Genomic DNA, 20,347 nt, shown 5'->3' with positions numbered 1-20,347 from the left:
GAATTACTTTATCTATTCGAAAAAAAAATTCTATATGTTAACATTCTCATGTAAAACAATCAATATATTATGAAGTATATTCAATTAATGGACACAAGTACTTAACATATACTTTCGAGAAACTAAAACCTCTGTTAATCTGATTATATATAAAAAGTTTCATCGAGTTTTAATTGGATACATTTTCTTTAAAGATACATAAAATACATAGACTATAATATTTTGTAGGTGTGGCCCTGAGTGATGTCATGGACCAATTCCTGGTCTCTCCTACTCTTCTCAGAGTTGTTCGTGTGTTTAGAGTGGGAAGAGTTCTTCGGTTAGTCAAGTCGGCAAAGGGAATACGAACTTTGCTATTTTCACTAGCGGTGTCGTTGCCTGCTTTGTTTAATATCGCTTTACTGCTGTTTCTCGTAATGTTTATATACGCAACATTCGGGATGAGCTTCTTTATGCATGTTAAACATCTATATGGAATAGATGACTGTTTCAACTTTGAAACCTTCTTCCGTAGTATAATATATCTGTTTCAAATGTGTACATCTGGTGGCTGGAATAGTGCCCTAGCCGGGATTACAAACGAAGAAAACTGCAATCCAGAAACACAAACTTTCGATAATGGAACGACAATATGGAAAGATTGTGGTGATTACAAGATAGGTGTGGTTTACTTATGTTCCTATTTAGTACTTAGCTTCCTTGTGGTGGTGAACATGTACATTGCTGTCATTTTAGAGAATTTCAGTCAGGCTACTGAAGACGTTCAACAAGGCTTAACTTCAGATGAGTTTGATCTTTTCTATGAGAAATGGGAGAAATTCGATCCTGAAGCTACAAAGTTTATTCCACTAAGTCAGTTGTCCGATTTTGTTGACTACTTAGAAGAACCATTACGACTTCCAAAACCGAATCATTTTATGCTTGTGAAACTGGATATTCCCATTTGCGAAGATGATAAGGTGTACTGTAGAGACATTCTAGATGCTTTAACGAAGAATTTCTTAGGAACATCTGACACGCCTGGGGAAATTGATGTCAATGAAGTTGAGAAAGATAAAGAAAAAATTGAATACAAAGTAGTTAGCTCAACACTTTTAAGACAAAAGGAACATTATGCTGCAAGAGTAATCCAAAAAGCGTGGAGAAGATATCGAAATGAAAGGGGCAACTTGCCATCACCACCACCATACGATATGGTAATCAGTAAAGAAAGTGATATGATCACAAGCAAAGGAAGTGAAATGGCAACCAGCAAGGACAGTAAAGACACAGCAACAACAGTTAATGGAGATACTGCTAGCACAAAAAGTTTGAAGAGTGATACTTCCAATAAACAGACTGCTGGAAGTTCAATTGATGTGCATATAGAAATTCCGGAATCAGAAATTACTGAAGAAACAGCAATGCTGTCACCGGAAAATAGAACAGTTGAGTTACGAGCGGACAGTGACGTAGTAGCGTGATGAAAAGAATTCAAAATTCGGCAGGAAAATTCGAATTGTGCAGGGCCCGGTGACTAAAGGGACTCTGACTCAAGAACGTTAAGATACTCAAAGTGTACTGCATGTCTTTCTATTTATTGGTTTCAGGATGCAATTATTTAACTTCTGTATTGCGAATGCTTCGTAATGCAGAGTTTGTGATGACTTTCTCTGTTATTTGTTACCTAGATCAGTCAAGTTTTGTAATGAAATCTATTGCAAACATTTAGTACAAAAAATGATTGTTCAATTTTTAATATTAAGGAAATTTTCTGGATTGTCAATATTGCACTGTTTATCATGATCAAGAATTGATCTTCTTATATGTTAAATTTCCATTATTATTGAAATATTCCTGGTTAATCATAAAGGATGTATGTTTAGAAACTTTATGCATTCTTCTCAGTATCACAAAAAAAATCACAAGCAACAAATTTTTCCAAACATTAGTTTTGTGCCTACAGTGTAGACATTGACTAGTATCAACCACTGAGAGTGAGAGATTGTCGTTTTTCCCAAATCATGCAATAAAATAAATTTGCTGTAACCGTATTGATAAGTTATAAAATATATTAAAAAACAAAAACATTTATCCTAACCTGTTGCCACTGCATAAAACACTGCCGTATATCTTAGTAGCTGTCTAATTCTATCCAAACCGCTTCACTAACCTTACACGAGATACCTGTTAATAATTTTGAAAGTGGGTGATATAAAGTTTTACTGCGTGATAATACACTCTTAATAGTAACTGTTGCTCAACACTTTTGTAATCGTGCTTGTAATATTATTAGCTATACGTATATGTATATGAATTTGGTATGGGTTACATCATATCTTTTTTGCAAAAAACCATAATACATGTATACCAAATATACCCGATTCCATTCAGTATTGTTGTAATTTTTTTTAACCATCTTTATTTTTTATCATTCTTTTAAATTTGTATCTGAATCCATTTTTGTCAATTGATAAAAGTATATTGCATTCAAAAGAATGACTTCGACATGTAATTGTTAGATGCTTTCATGATTTATATTAACCAGAGTCGGGAGTTTAGCTTGATCACCCCTTTGTTCAATCATATAAAATATGTCTTCAACGCTTACGTTTTTCAAAAGAAATTTTAGCATAATTAAAATACAAACAAATTCAGCATACCTTGCGTGGCAAACTTTTATAAAAATTACTTTCTCAAAAGAAATTTTGTAAAGAAATGTTATTTATCTTGGTGAGGGTTGTCTCTCTTTAAATAGGGGATCAATGACCCTTAACAAAGAAATATTAAATTCTAACTAGGTGGTATTTACACATTAACAACTTAATGGAAGATAAAGCATATCTTATTGTACAACATGCATGTATGTGTATAAATTAGTCGTTTTAAGGCGCTGATCATGAGATCTACCTATGGATAAGAATTTAACATAAATACGGGTACCTGTTTTAAAATCGTAATTCCAGCTTCGAATGGCATATGAACCATGATATTATGTCGTTTATATGATAAATAATCATAGCTTATGCAAATATAAAAATTGTTTTAAACTTCTCAATTTATGATGTAAAACATCTAAAGTGCAGTTGAACTACAACCCCTTATTATGTTTTGTACATGTTTCGAATATGTATTGGTTGAAAATCGTTTAGATATTGTTTTCCTTTACAAGGTCTTTGTTGTTTTCTCTGATTTCATGTGATATTTTATACGAAAACTGGGCTTTTCTTGTTGCACTTAACTTTGCCAAATTAATGTGGAATTCTATGTAGTGTCTGCTTTTTACCAGATTATAATCCATTTTATGCAGTTGCTATATTAAATGTACATGTTGTAAGTTAGAGTTTAGGTGATTCTGCTGTAGGAAATCTTACCATTTCCTTCTTTTGGGGAAAAATCTCACAGACCACAAATATTTGATAATATGAATGTTTTTCTTTCAATGCTAAAACTGTTTTTGTATAATCTTCCTCTTTCGGGAATAAGGAAAGCAATCATTAGAAAGAGATTTTTAACCTGTGAGATCATACAAATCATATTTGTTTTTGCAAGAAATAATAGGTGTCTATTCGAAATGGTACTGTTTAAAAATTTTTAAATACCTATAAAATTTAACTTGTTGCATGCTAGAGAATGGGTGAAAATGCGTACATTTTCAATCTTTATATATATATATGCACAATAATGAGTTTGGTACAAGGAGAGAGTTGTGTATGAACATTATTATAAGATAAGCTTTTTTATTTGCAAATTTCTGTAAATAAATTTATTACACAGTTTAACTGAGCGAGTCATTATTATATCCCCGCTCCGGAGGAGAGGGGGGTATACTGTTTTACCCTTGTGTGTCTGTCTGTATATCTGTCTCTCTGTGTATTCGTGTGTCTGTGTGTTTGTGTGTCCGTTGTTTGTCCGTTACAAATTTTCGTCGCAGTTTTCTCAGCAACTTCTCATCACAGATGATTGAAATTTTAGCACAATCTTTGTTTAGACGTGCCATATAATGGGAGAAATTTTGTACGAATCTGATGTCAACTTCCTGTTTTTCCTTGCTTCTGTCCGTACAATACATAGCAATTTTTGGTCTCAGTTTTCTCAGCAATTACTTATCGCAGATGCATAAAAATTTAGCACACTCTTTGTTTAGGCATGCCATATGGTGGGATTCAATTTTGTACGAATCTAATGTCAACTTCCTGTTTGTCCTTGCGTCTGTCCGTACCATACATAACAAATTTTGGTCGCAGTTTTCTCAGCATCTACTTATAGAAGATGCTTGAGAGTTTAGCACACTCTTCTTTTAGGCATGTCATATGGTGGAATTTATTTTTGTACGAATTTGATGTCAACTTCCTGTTTATTCCCTGTGGCTGTCCATAAATGAAATTGTGTATTTACATCAGAGCGGGGGTATTATTAGTGAGCATTGGCTCACAGACTTCTTGTTCTTAAAATAGTTTGCAACTGATCATGAAATACCATGTTATAATAGTATATAATTGCCAAATCTTCGAACAGATACAAGGGCTCTTTAGAAAGGTTGTAAACAATCAGTATTGTGAGATTGTAAAAAAGAAATTATCAAATCATGCTAGTTTACAAAGGGAAGAAGGAAGGAAGAAAACGCAGTATCGTGTATATTATTATCAGGCCCGTAGGAAGCAATTTCAGTTTTGGGGGGGGGGGGGGGGGCACAGCCAAACATTTTTCAGTTGACAGTTGAGGGGGCACTACCAAAAATTTTCTGACAAGCAAAAAAAAAAAGGTCGTCAACTACCAAATATTCCTTGACAAGCAAAAAAAAAAAAAAGGTCATCAGACGGTTTTATTGAGGGGGCACATGCTTATAGTATCTATGTTTACTATAGTAATCTATATATCGGCAAAATTATTGGGGGGGGGGGGCCACGCCCCCCCCCCGTGCCCCCCCCCCGGTTCCTACGGCCATGATTATATTTATACATGTATTATAAAAAATGACGCAAAAAATGTTTTGTGATGCTCAGTGGTATAATTTTGGTCGTGGAAAAGTCATGTTGGATTGCAGTTCAGCGTATTTGATGAAGAGATGAAGATAATAAAAATTGATCAGTTTTATAAATCCTGTAAACAATACGTAAACATGATATATACATGGACCACTGGAAACACCAGAGAGGGGATCAAGTGAGCAGAAAGAGTAAGTAACCCCTGCCGACCGGTCACACCCGCCGAGAGTCCTCTGTATTGATCAAGCAAAGAAATCCATATTCAAAATCCGTCAAAATATCAAACGTCAAAATTCAACATTTTTCCTAGAGAATTATTACAGGTACTATTTGTTGAAAATGAACTGGAAAAACTCAGTAAGTTCATCTTTATATGATACAATTTAGTCTAAGACATTTTTCATTAGATTTTAAATCATTCTGAAAAGATACAGTTGAAAGCCCTGTAACATTAACGTATGAACAATAAGTAGGCTGTTAAAATTGATCGTATTCAGAATGTGTTTTTGCGTATCGACTCATTTGGGCGACATAAATACCATATGCCGGTGATACTGGAATAAAACTACATAGATGTAAATTAAGAAAAGTTCACAGGATCAATCTGGATCAGGATCAGTCAACTGAATGAACACGGAAAGGTGGCTGAATGGAGGAGATCTATCATTCAGTCACTTTTTCAGTAAACTTCAGTAAACTTTCAGTTACCTTTCAATAAACATAATGGCATAGCTTCTTCTTCCTGGGATGTACGATGGGAAAGCTCGTCATACCGTTTGTTATATAGTTTAGTTTTTAGTTGGCCGTTTACGCCTGTAGTCCTTATAACATTCAAATGTGAACAGATGTGGCTTTCGTTGTCTTTTATTCCGAGTTTACTGGGATATATCGAGTCGACATATGAATTAAAATAACTATTGCTTATAGTTTTGCTAATAGTTAAAACGTCATCGATCTATCTAAGTATGTAAAATTGAATGTTAAAAGCAAGTTTTCTTCTATGTAGAAGTTTCTGAATTAATTCTGCTTCATAAGAATATAAAAAGAGGTAGACTAATAAAGGAGAACAAAAAGTGTCCATCAGAATTCAAAAATACTGGGGGAAAACCTGGTCTCCAAAGATTACAATTTGTCAATAAGAAATACCAGCACCCTTTTAATATCAAATTAAGGATACTTGTGTGCATAGTCAGAATCTTTTTCAACGACGTAATTTTGTCGATGACAAATCACAAGATATGAAAATTTTCAAGTTCCATTTTTATTGAAAAAGCGATTTCTATGGTGTCGAAAAGTCTGCATGGTCTTTAATTAATCGCAAGAAGTGGTTGTATGAAATGTTGTTTGAAAAGTTTTTTTTTTTGAATATTCTACTGACTTTAGAGTTTTGAGAATTCATCTGATGTACAACACTTCTTGAATATTTTGTAGCAATTACGTCTGATTTTTTTCCCCATAAAACAGTATATAATATATTATATTTTGTGAGGAGTAAAAATAAGGCATTGGTAGATCTGTAAAGGTTTTTATGAAGTTTTGGAATCCACTATAAGGACGGTAATTCAATAGACCTGAATGTTGAAAGAATTTCAAACAGAATGTGATTTTGAACATTTTTTTCCTCTGAAAGAGAACTACAAATATAATTTGGATTACCTAATGTGAAATTAATGACAAGTTCTTCTAAAATGCATTTGATGTAATGAGCCTTACAAAGACTTTATTGGTACAAGCCTTGTCAACTGAAACCACAACATATATGTATTGTTCATATAATCTTCTTCATTTTTGTATCACTGGCAGTCTACTGAAAACGGTGAGCTCATCCTTAAAATAATATGAATGACTTTGTAATTCAATGGCTGTGTCATAATAGTCCATATTCCTATTTTTCAAATAATGACCCTTATAATATAGCTATCTGCAAGCATAGCCTTGCTCGCTGCTATGTTATTTATAACCTATTGGTGGAGGTTGAAGATATTCTTTCTTTAAACTGAAATTTTAGAAAATTTAATTAAGATAAAGGGATGTCAAAATCCCTTTGTTTCGTGCTGTATTTGCACCTGTGAACGCAAAGAACAGTTACATCAAAATATTCAAAATCGCTAGAGTAAAAACATTAACAGTTACCTCCTATGAACTTATCAATGATTTAAAGTAAGGTACAATAATAAAAAAAAAATAGTAAGGACCATTTTTCTTCTTTTCATCTGTCCTGTAATTGCTCATTTTAACAAAATCAAGTATTCGCAATGTTTGCTTTTTTAGGAGCTGATTTGTATTTTAGTTTTCAAACGTTAAAAAAGGTTGAAGATTACGAACAGTGATCGATCTCAAAAATCCTATAAACAATATGAATCGTGAACAGGGCAAAACACGGACCACTGGACACACGAGAGATCATCTTTTATCAACTGAAAGGGGTCATAAGATTCAGAACCCTTACCCTCAAAATTTTTAGGTTTTAATTGTACATGTAAAATACCCTAAATTGAATTTGTACTATTCTATACTTACTATGAAAATCATGTATGCTTTAAGCTATCTACATTTTGTATCAAAGTTACTATACCTTCCAAAAAATGAAAGTCTTTTTGCCGCCTGTGGAAGAGAGCGACACTTAGGAATCACTTGACCCGGCGTCTGTCTGTCTGTTACACCTTATATTTTGAGAGCTGTAGGAGGTGTGGATTTATACATATTATATATTTTGTTATGTATTGCTTGGCAATATGACTTTTGTAAAATATAATGGTTACCGACCTTGTGACCTTTCAACTTGAACTTTGACCTACTTTTCAAAATAGTTCACACTGTCGATATAAAGAATATTTTTGGACCATTGATAAGTAGGTTTGTGCTATTTAGCTATGTTTGTCATAAGACATAAAAATATCAGCGTTACGTCCACTTGACCTAGACCTTTGACCATTTTTTTCCTCCAAAATACTAGTTAATTTATCTATTGTATTCTGAATTTTGCTGCACTTTTGAAGAGTATGATATACAGTTACCACGCAAAAGGAACTTAAATACTATGAAATTGCATCGGGATCGGTATATACCATATAAAAAATATAAAAGCATAAATGTTAACTCATGTATAAGTTCAGGTTGTGAAGTGTTTCAAGATCTTTGATTTTCTTAATATCCAATTCAACAAAGAATTCAGTCATCCGTCACATTAGTAAGTCCATGACGTGCATTTTGCTTTCTCTGAATGTCCATTAGAGAAGTGATTTCTGTGGTGGGGTTTTCCCATTGTTTCCTCCTCTGTCACAACTAATTCCTCTAGGCATCTTATTTCCTCACCCAGTAAATTTATTCGCTTTCTATTATTCTGTTTATATAAATTTCTTCTAATATATTTTCTCTTGCTGTTTTTAAATGAGCCAATGCACCATCCTGATATATATCTGATTTTAGTTCTCCCTGCATTAGAGGACTTGTAATGTTTTCCGTCTTGGATGGAATCTTTACTCTTCTGAATAATACCCTTTGTTCTTTCTTGAATTACTCTCTTTCGCAGTTCTTCTACAATGTTGTATGCTATCAAATATCTTTGTTTGTTTCTGTTGCTAGGAACTGTGATACTGCCTTTTGAAAATTTGTAATATGTTTATTCTTCACACTCTTACTTCCCTCTGGAAAAATTTCCGAGATTTTTTGATCATCATACTCCACAAGACTTTACTGAATTCTATGGTTCTATCACTGTTTGTGAGTAAATATGGAGGATCTTCGTTCAGCTTTTGTACATCCACGACTCAGTAAGACTTACTAAATTAAAATCAATAGGCAAATCAAACATTTCATCCATCTGAAGATTTGTGTCACTTGGTCAACTAGTATAAGTTTCAAAATTTCTTCATCTCCTTCATCATCAAATGGATCGGAATCCGATGAATCTGAAGTTAATTCAGTGGGTCTATTAAGAGGATGTTAGAAATATCAAGAACTTTAATTTCTTGCCTACAGCACTCTATACCAGGCAAAAATGGCTTACTTTCAGCTGAATAAAATTTTTCTATCCATTCTGGTTGTTTCTGTACATGACGTTTCCCATAGTTAATTACCCTCAACCCTCTATACTCACTGCTTTTCTCACAGCTACATGTACTCCAAGCTGACCAGGAAAATTCATGATCCGGCAGTCCACCTCAACATTCTCCAGTGTCAATCCCTGTGCAGCCTTATGTACCGCGTGAATGCATATGCCAGCTTTAACGGAATTTGTTTTTTGTGAGGCAATATCTTGTTTTAAATTAATATCATACACTGTGAACAGGTGGTTTTTTTGTAACTGCTGCTCCTACGGATTCAAATAAAACAGTTACAGTTTCACTTGAGAAATCTTTAACTACTTCTCTACTTCCGTTTACTAAGTTGTCTGTCAAATTAACCATCAGGAAAACTTTGGCATTCAGTTTAAGGTACATGTAAAATGTCGAGGGCTTCACATGACCTGAGTTGCCTAGCATCCCCATCTTCCACACTTCTGAACTCTACCATCTCTCCTGTAGATTTGTTAAAACAGTATGAGTTAAGTGCATAGGGGGAATAATGTTTTAGTATAAATACATGAAATATTATTAAACATGTAATACTAGATTATGTTCTATTAATGATATCAATGTCTTTTTAATTACATTACATGTATATTGTATTTGAAGACCCTCTATACAGCAATTTTTTTTCGGGGGGGGGGGGGCTCTGAGAAATTTTAAATTATCAAATCAAAATATACTTGTAAGTATTGAGTGTATCTAAAAGATATTTAATTATCAATATAGGGCACCTGCCACCCCCCCCCCCCTCCCCCAAATATTCAAAGACTATACAAACTGAGTAATAAATTTAGATTTTTATTTATTAAATTTTAATTTAAGAGCAGATCACTCTAACTGCATAAAAATACCATGGAATTAGAACTCTTTAGTGTGAAGTGTATAGAGGGTTCTTAATGCATTTAGAAACCAAGAAGTGAATTTTCATAATCTCTCTCATTAATATTTAGAAAAAGAAATGAAGTGGATTAATAAAAGTGAACCTGAACAAGTAACACAAAAATTCCAACGAATGGTGCTCTTTTTGAGAATTTCATATATGTTTCATTATTTTTAATATATTCATTTTATATATGTAGGTTAATGACCACAGTGAAGGAAAGCTGTACTGGCAGTGTTCTGAGAGCATCAAAGATATCTGATAGGTATACAACTACAGTGTGTTTCCGAAATCATGCAACCATTCACTTCCCTTATTTTGTTTTTTATCCAAACAGAAACATATAAAAGTTTTATACCATATTCCACAAAGGCATAAAAAAAATTTTGAGAACAAAAATACGAAAAATAATTATCAGTTAAACTAATTATGACTTCATATTTGACATCTCTGAAAAACAAGCAATTTCAATTTTCCATATGGAATTTACTAAAAGGTGTTGAATGCTGTTTTAATTTTCTTTGTGTCTAAATGTAAGTAAGTAAATATGCTGTCTTTTATTTTTCTTCATTTGCTGGATTTCTCCCAGGCCTTGCTGGTGTCAGGTGCCATGTTATGCATTTCCCCCCATTTCTTTAGTTTCAGCTGCTTGTTACGCAACTCCAAAATTTTCCATGGTCAAAACTTACACCTTTGTATGCTAAAAGCCAATCAAAAATGTCCATCATGGTCACGTGTTTTGATGCTGTCGTAACTGACCAGTCAGTGTTGGGTCATAATCATTGATGCTATTGATGAGAGCAAAAAATTTGGCGCACTCACCACCACCCCAGCTTTTCCTACCTTACTTGCATTTATATACATGTTAATTTTAATGGCATTTTTATTTTTGATGTGCCATGTTTTTCATGTATACTTAAATGTTTTTTTTATTATATATTTTTTGCCTATATTGTTTATTTGTAAATTTAGGGTATCGGTATTTTGATATGTATTGTGCAAATACCTTTTGGTCTGATCCCCTATCATGATATGTACATGTATATATTTTTCTTATTTTCGTCATTTTTAATAAATGACATATTTCATCTCAACATTGGTGTTGATTTCATTAATCATAACTCAGCAAAAACAGAGCTGAGGTGAGATTGTGCAGCATGAGGAAACAAATTTATTTATAACTATAATGATGCTATTGCAGGCGACATATGCGTTCCTTGGAACACTCTTGTTTCGGTATAGCGCCTTATCATGTAAAGTGCTAGTTTGTTTAAGCGCCTGAACGGAGAAAGTTTTTTTCCATGAGTTTTTTTTTTAAATTTTAATTTCCTTATCAATAAAAATGTGTGAGTAAGTAATGTTTGTGTGTGTTTGTTTAAAATTGAACATGAACCTTTCACCACCTGCTCCGGATATCCCCATTCCTACCATGTAACATTTGATACCATACAATGGAAATCCTATATTCTAATAATATATTCTTAAGTTAAAGCTGAACACGAATCGTAAAAGGAATTTGTCCGCCATATTCTTTTATTCAGCCGTTCTATGAGGGCCCCTATATAAGCCGTTCACTTAGTCGCTGTTCAGTGTAATCAGTTGTCACCTGTGTAGACGGACGTATGCTACAAAGATATTGTAAAACACTCGGTAGCTACAAAACTATAACAGCTAACTTCTTCAACGGCAGGAAAGGAAGAAAACTGTTGCAGAGGTCAGTACAGTATACAAACAAACACAAATTCACGTCAACTGCTATAAAATGTAAACAAAGGTAATGTAAGACAACCAGCTCGAACACGAATATATATATAATATAAGCAAAATACTAAATTTTTCTGCATATAAAAATCTAAATGAATTTAAACTGTAATTCTGGAACTTAATGTATTTTTCTTTAAACAGGTATTTAAAAATAATTCATGGTGTATACATAAGTTGATAACCCTTTATTGGTGCGAATTGCACCGGCCTAATAATGCTAAATATATTTTAAATTTGGGCAAATTTTTTAATGCTGCCACATTGTTAAGAAAAAACAAAATTGATGTATAACGCTATTTTCATGCATGTATTTTTACGTTTACTCTCTATGTATGACTTACATGTACTTATTACTCTGATGAGCCAATCGGCTTAAGGAAATAAAAAAAAAAATGGAAACTTGGCCTATATTTTATCTACAAAGTAATCTTTCTGTTTCATGAATATTGCATTAATTATCTTCTGATTTTGAAATTCACCACCTTTTGCTTACTCTTTGAGTGCTCTACCTAAATACCCAAAAGCTGAGAACACTCCCTGAAATCTTATTAGTGTGCAGTGTCTAATTGACATGACACTGATTTCAATTATTGACACTGTTTTAAACCATATAGGTGGAATTAAGTGAAAATGAGTTAAAAAGTTGCCTTTGAGCGTGATTAAATTGGCTTGAGCAGTAATAGGAGTTATCTAAAAGAAACTGCAATTAAACTGACTAGAGACTATTTGATAATCCTATATGTTTTTTATCATACACACGGTTTCAATTCTCTTTTTCCTTCGGAAATTTTTGAAGATTTTATGAACAATCAAGTGACTTTTTTAATTCACAAGTAAATGCTGTCCAACTTAACCCTTTCTCTACCGGCGCGTTTTACGTGATTTTGGAGACCTTTTGACATAGCATTATCAAATTATTTCTAACCCTTTTATCCAAGAAGAAAGCTAGGCATAATGCATACCATTTTGTAGGGAATTTCATAGAGATGATATTTCATGACTATTCAGATACCCAACGACTGACCTTATTAGTAGAAATGGAGTCAAAGGTCAAATAAGTGCAAAATTTTATCAAATTTTTCGATACAGTTAAATTTTCAAGCTAAAAATTTACAATGATGTATGTTGAAATAGGAAATTTGGCATATACTCACAAAAGAGCATTGTACTGTACTACATGAATCACATAAACTTTTTTTCAATTCTGCATATAATGACTTAAAACGGGTTGCTTAGCAACGGGGTATTTTTCAATTTTCGGTCAGCAATTTTCGGTTTTTGCTCATCCTAGACACATTTATGCATTCCAGCACATTTTAAAGTCAAATATGAGGTCTAAAAATTAAAAGGGACATACAGCAGATAAATTGTCTTAAAGTTTGATCTCATTAGAACTATTTTTAGGAGGTCAAAGGTCAAATAAGTGCAAAATTTCATCAACTTTTTCAACACTTTTCAATATTCTTGCTCAAATTTTTTACACAATGGATGCTGAAATAGAAAATTCTGAATATACTCTCAAGAAAGCATCAGAACTGCAATATCAATACACCATTTTAGTTCAAATATTTGTTTAATGACCTTTAAGTGGTTGCTAAGCAACAACATTTTCAATTTTTTGGCTGTATACATTGTATGTATGTTATCGCTCAATCTAGACACTTTGTGTGTATTCCACGTTATTGTAAGTAAGATATGGGCCAAAATAATGTTAAGAACATTATGAAATTGAGTATTGACCTTGACACTTCTGTTCTTAGTGGGGTCAAGGTCAGATCAGTACAGAATTCTGCCTTAAATTGCATGTATATATCAATTTTGAAAAGCTGCAATCAATATGGATATATCATCTTATAGTTGATGTAAAAAGTTGTGAACAACAAAATCCTGAGAGAAATTTGAAAAAATGAATTAATCTTTTTTTCATTTTGCATATCTTGGTTGCCATTCCAAAAATATATCTAAAACATGTGAACTGAAATAAAATTTGTAAGATGCGATTGCAAGTAATTCAACCTTAGTGACACACTTTATTAAAATAACATGGTAAATATCATATGGTAATGTGATAAGCATGAAGAAACCTCATGAGATGGACAATGGATGGAACTTGGAATCTCTTTTTCAAATAAGTGGCTTTTGCATTACAATCCTTTCATTCATCAAATTTATGTGACATGCATTTGGTCATCTTTGCAGGCAAAGGATTCTGGTCTGCTATTCTTCTCACAAACCCTTAGCCTATCATGCTATCAAAAGTCAGGATTGTTTACGTCACCTGATCTCGAATCACAGCTTGTATCATTTATAGAAATAAAGAGCATTTATAAAAAGTGAGGTATCTGAAGAATAACTAACAAGCAGATATGTTTATTTGTTAGTAAGTTGCAAGTCTTCATCTGCAATATACAAAATGTAGGTTCCAGATTACATTATTTACACATAATCTTCACATTGGATGATATGCCATAGCAATTTAAAGAATGGAATGTTATCTTATGAATCATTGTTTACAAAGGTTTGTATTACTGAGACTATAGAGTCAAGAAATATCCTGAATGAAGATATCGCCATTTACTATAGCACTTGCTGATTAGTCAAATGATGTCAATAAATTCCAATCACAACTTGTGAAAAAAAAAATCCTGACTTTTGATAGCAAGATAGACCAAGGGTTTGTGAGAAAAATAGCAAATCCCTTCACTGATGAAGACTGCATTCACTAGCCATGTTTGATGAGAAACATTTGACTTGGTCTTTTAAGGCAATAATAAATTGACAATGCCAGTAATTGAAAAAATGTTGTAAAAAATTTGAAGTACAATTTGCAAACAGATAAAGACTTGACGTCATCTTGGAGGGAAAAAATAATAATAGATGGCATCAGCAATATTTAACGCAAAACTGTTTAGTCAATACGTAGAAAATGTGATGTTTTTATCCAAATATACAAATCCAGAAATATTGCAAGCTGAATTCTAAATCAGACTGATTTAATCTTCAACAAAATGTTGAAGACCAGAGCACTTTTACTTTGTGGACACCATTCTTTCATTAACTGTCATTTTTCTTAAAGACTGGAGGAACTTCTTTGACTTGTCCAAGACATGGTCATTTTCTGTCAAGTACATGTAATCAGTTTCTACCCTGTAAAAGATTTAAATATTTTAAAACAGATTATGTGAATTTACATATATAAAATTAAGAAAGCTACAATTAATACATTGATATAATTTTCCTTTTAAAATTAAAAGTATATATTTATTATGTGATTCATGTAGTTAAATGATTTGGTTAAGTCAATGTACCAGGACTGAAAAATAATCAAGCCAGTAGTAAACCATCATTATTGAATTATTGAACTAAAAGAAATAGCATACCTGGCTGTCAGGGTTGTTAAGAAAAAGGACACATAAATGGACTGAAAACTGTTGCTTCAGGGCAAATTCCTGGGGCAAGGCTGTTCGTGTACATGGGAGTGTTGATAAATAGCCATCCAGTGAATATAGTTTGACCACCCATGTATACATGTACATGACAGCAATAAACCTTCATCACCTGCATACGGGGTATATATCTCTCAGTTGATTCGATACGCAAGAGCATGCTATACGTATGTACAATTTCTAAAACGAGGTAAATTATTGACAAACAAGTTGATGAAACAAGAATATCAGCTGCCTCGTTTAAAGTCATCATTTTGTAAGTTCTATGGTCGATACAATGACCTTGTCAGCAAATACAATTTATCGTTGAGTCAAATGCTGACTGACGTTTTTCATACTAATTGTTAGGCCATTATTTACACACTGAATTGTCGACGGATTTTTCCGTTATTTCCCGATCATGACAAGGAGCACACGGCGGGTGTGACCGGTCGGCAGGGGATGCTCACTCCTCCATGGCACCTGATCCCACCTCTGATGTTTAGAGGTCCGTGTTTGCTCTGCTCCTATTTTATATTGTTTAATGGACTTTTGAGCTTGAATACCTATCGTTATCTCCATATATTTCACTGAAAAATTGAGAAAATGGAAATTCTAACCTACATACTTCACGAGATTGAAAATACCACAGCAGTCTAAAAAAGACAGCTTGTTCCATATGATATCTGAGCACAAATTTGAATAAATATTGTGTGTTTAAATAGTGTGTTTATATGTAGAAGCATGCATCATAAACATCATGTGTATCATACACTTTTTTCAAAATATAAATCAAATTCTTATAAACTTGTGTGAATGCAATATCAAGAGAATGCAATTAAAATTTCACTTTATTTAGAATTTTTATAGATATAAAAATTTTCACCGAAACAAAAATTTACCTGTTCATTGGTCATAATAAGCACCTGTTTCCCCACATAATGGTCCTTCTAGTGCACGGTAGGGTTAGCAAGTGGGTCTTCAGAGATAAAATTACTGAAGGTACCATGGAGCACCCTAAAAAATTCAATGTGATAGTGTTACATGTACACAACAACAACTCTCCATAATTATGCTAACTTGATTTTATTTTAAAAGGTACTTAAGGGTGGTCGTCAAAAGCATACACTTCAAAAGCAACACAAAATTGGCTGAACTAGTTTCAATCTAAAATACGAGATACAAACACTGAAACAGGGTAACGCCTATATATGAAGATCTAGTACGTGTGTACATTTTGTTTTCATTTCAGAGTGAATTAATGCGTTTTAAAGACAGTTTTAAACTCTTCAATCAATACTTACTCACCTCTAATACCAAAGGAAAGACCGTAATATTTGATGCACTGATGTGATGTTCTTCGTCGTAAATGACGTTCAGATCATCATCATGTTGTTGTTTACAGCTACATCTCATTTCGTAATAACTGTTACAGTGATGAGTCGTGTAAATGCGAGTTTTTGTGCTTGTTTCAAAGTTGTTAAATTCCGTATCAGTAGAGATCTAATTAAATTTCATATTTTAAAGAATATATATATTAACATACAGCAATATTAACTTTGATTTTTTTTTTCGACGTAAAGACGTTTAGGGAATGTACATTTTTTATCAACATTATTGTACATGTAATATAGATAAATAAATTCATTATATTAAAAAAAAAAATTTTCACAAAAGATAGAAAGATAGTATATATTTGTTTTTTAAACCAATTATTTTGAATGAAGTATTTATTTCAATAAAAACGCATATATATAAATAGTACTTATAAAATAATATATTGTTCCTAGTAAGACGCAACAAAATCGACCTTCACGTTAAATATTGATCGCCCCCGATTTTTCTACAAAAATTATGCGAAGGTCAGAAATTCAAACTATCGTAATTAAAAAAATACTGAGAGTAAGAAGGCCTTTAAAGGCTTGTTGAAAAGGAAATTTTCTCTACTTTTACCAGCTTTATTTTGCTTCCCCTATTTCAGTACAGAAATACACGTAAAGCTGAGCTTTATTTAAATGTTACGAATAAAAACGAGAAAAAACACATAAGAGCAAGAAAATTCTTGTTTTTACAAAATATTTTAAAGTAATAACAATATCTTTTACATATTTTAAAAGCAGAGAAAATATGCTTTAAGAATATATCATACTTTCTTTATCAAGTTAATCAGGAAAAAAATGTCAATCGTCGGGAAAATCGTCAATTGCGCTGGAAAATTGCGCCATTTTCAAAAAATCGTGTATGTCTTCAAAACGTAAAATCTATTCATACCGACATTAAGACATAAAATTTTTACATAGTTTAAAAGTAGAGAAAATTTCCAAAAAGATGATATATAGTTTATATACCTTTATGCTATCATAAAATAGATACGGAGATCTTGTTTTCGCGAAGTCGTGTTATAAAATTGATTAGACATATGTGACGTCACAATGTGAAAATGACGTCAGTATGTAGGTGACTTGTGACAAAAATGGTTGACTCAGTCGTACTCGAGCAACGAACGGCTGTTAAATTTAACGTATATCTTGGAAATTCCTTAGCAGTTGAATATGATAATTTGCACAAGGTTTATGAAGACAAAAGACTTACCAGAAGTTCAATCAGTAATTGAATTGATTGTTTTAGTGAAGGCAGGGAGATGGTTAAAAATGATGTTTGTTCTGTTGCCCAGCGAAAGCAAACAAGGGAAAAGATGTGTTCTTAGTTGAGCAATTTGTTATGAAAGATTGCCAAGTTACCATTAGAAAAACAGTTGAATATCTTAACAATAATATAATTATTTAAGGACATACGCAACGTACCTTACCTACTGATAATTTTTCGAGATATTTTTAATTTAAGATTATAGTGTCATCAGATGTTCGTAGACAAAAAATCAGCATGCATTACCAGGGGTTTTGAAAAGATATCAATTGATGAAAATTCTCATATAATTCAAAGAAAAATACACAAAAATAACTAAACATATATTCTAGATAATTTGTTTATCCAAACTTGTTTTAGAAGAAGTGTACAACAGCATATATAGACATAAAAATGTAGCACACAGTTCCTTTAAGTATTGGAACTCTTCAACTCCAGGGAAAAAGACAATAAAGTTCAAACTACGTTGCGTATGTCCTTAATCCCAAAAATATCTTTTACTTTAGACTTTAAACATATGAGATATGATAAAAAGAGGTCGTCCATACTTATCCACATTGGATAAACGACGCTCCCGAGAAAGAGGACTCGGGTTTTGATGATTACCATGCTAATTCTGGGAAGGGATGCTTTGCTCTTCACTTCCACTGAATTCATAATTCTTTCAAATATTCTATGAAAGTGTCACTTATAGTCATACTAGATTGCTTATTATTAAGGTCTTTTGTTCCAACTGAAGACCTTCTACTGATTCTGTTGGTTAAGATTGTTAAGGTCTTCCATTTCCAACGGAAGACCTTCTACTGATTCTGTTGATTAAGCTTATTTAAGGTCTTCCGTCTTCAGCGGAAGACCTTCTTGTTATTCTTAGGTTTTTTTCCCACTATTTTTATTTTTTTTTTCTTACCGATTTTGTGCACGCGAGTTCTCGGAAACGGCTCGCTCGATTTTCTTGAAACTTTCAGGTCTGATAGGACATCAAAAATTCTAGATATTTTTTATTTTGATGACGTTTCTTCCGGTTCAGAGATTTCAGCGATTTTTTTTTTCAGAGGGTCACTTTGTTCAAACGTTTTCTCAAAAGTCTATAAACATAGAAGCATGAAATTTTCATGACAAAAGAGTAAACTATGTAGAAGTGAATTGCGTATTTCATTGCCACAGGAAGTACGAAACGTCGATGTTCGCTATGGCCCGAAAAAAGGCATACCAAGAATTTTAAAATTTCTTACACTTTTACTACAATATCTCTTTACCTGTAAATATTTTGTTAAAATTTTAGAACAAAAGTAGTGCAAAATTACAAGATCTTTCCATCGATATCATTGAAAAGGGACTGGCCCCTAAAATAAGGGGTCTAGAGGGACCGAAAGTTTTTTCTTAATATCTCAAAAAAGTATTGAGAATTTGTAATACATCAAAGAAGCAAAGTTGTTCAAAATAACAAGGCGGAGCTAGTGCGATCGTCAAAAGACGTCGAATGACGTCACTTCCGGTCGAACAGGAAGTAGTCAAAAATTGCTTATTTTCACAGATATTGGCATAGAATTGAATTAGTAACGTCACAATGGACTTCCAACCGTATTTTCCAACAAGTATCGTCACTTTCGTTCACTTCCGGTTAAACCGGAAGTGGCCAGAAATTACTTATGTCTGCAGATATTGACATAAAATTGAATGATTAACATCACCCAAAACTATCAACCTCATTTTCTGTGGGTTGGCGTCACTTCTGATCAAACCGGAGGTAGTCATGAATTGCTTAATATCACGTTTATCACGAAATTTCAATTATTAAAATATACAAAAGACAGATTAACACCATTTTTGGTCTTCTGGCCTTCTTCGTGATGATTGGCTTACCTTCTTTAACTTTTCTACAAGCAGTGTTACTTAAAATCGGACGGAAGACCTACTCGTTGCTTTGCAACGAGCTCTGCCCTAGTCTTATTATTCTTTTTTTTATTTCCTAGACGCCAACTTTCAAGCTTCATATCTTCCTTATTTTTAAACGGATTTTGTTCAAATTTTCAGAGCCTTTAGACTTTACAAAACATATCTAAAATACTGTATTACATTTCAGAAATTCCTTTCCGCTCACGAGTTTTCCCCCTTTGATTGAAATTTTTGGGCATTTGGTTTCCAGACAAAGGCTCTGAGACTATAATAGCTGGAGCGCAAATACCTTTGAAATTGAAAATAAGATACATTGTAGTTGTGCACATCGGTTTTCTGTTTCTTAATTTCTGCGTTCAAAATGGTGCTTAGATGGGGTCAAAAATTAGAACATCTAAAAGAGCAAAAATATACATTTTTTCCTTTGTATCTTTTAAACTAAAAGCAATTGTAAAGACATGTAGAATAAAAGTTGTGCATAATTTAAAGAGCTTTCATTTGACATCAATAAAAAGGGGCTGGTCCCTAACATTAGGGGTCTATGGCCCCTAAAAGTTTTTGCTTCATAACTCAAAAACGGTAAATATTTCGATATGACTGTCGTTAGAAAAGTTGTTCTTTAACATCTTAATGATCTCAAGAAAATGTTATTTTGTTCAAGTCTTGTGCAATGCGTGAATAAAATGCTAGATCTCTAAC

The 20,347-nt window shown here is 32.8% G+C and overlaps 1 protein-coding gene and 1 pseudogene across 4 annotated transcripts in view; one reads left to right on the top strand and one right to left on the bottom strand.

Annotated features, from left to right (window-relative positions):
- Positions 1–3,761, top strand: part of LOC133182313 (sodium channel protein para-like) — a 70,457-nt gene extending 66,696 nt beyond the window's left edge. For all 4 annotated transcript variants that reach the window (XM_061317106.1, XM_061317105.1, XM_061317103.1 and 1 more), the window contains one exon: positions 229–3,761. In XM_061317106.1, coding sequence (XP_061173090.1) covers positions 229–1,463 — 1,235 coding nt within the window. In that variant the 3' untranslated portion in view covers positions 1,464–3,761. The remainder of the gene's footprint in view (positions 1–228) is intronic.
- Positions 3,762–8,062: 4,301 nt separating this feature from the next.
- On the bottom strand, positions 8,063–9,482 carry LOC133182691 (uncharacterized; annotated as a pseudogene).
- Between the last annotated feature and the right edge of the window lie 10,865 nt (positions 9,483–20,347).

Source organism: Saccostrea echinata, unplaced genomic scaffold, assembly GCF_033153115.1.
Source record: "Saccostrea echinata isolate AGI-Se365-2 ecotype Australia unplaced genomic scaffold, CSIRO_AGI_Sech_v1 ptg000009l, whole genome shotgun sequence".
Classification (NCBI taxonomy): domain Eukaryota; kingdom Metazoa; phylum Mollusca; class Bivalvia; order Ostreida; family Ostreidae; genus Saccostrea; species Saccostrea echinata.
Note: the sequence above shows the minus strand (reverse complement) of the source record. Positions and strands in the feature narration are given on the sequence as shown.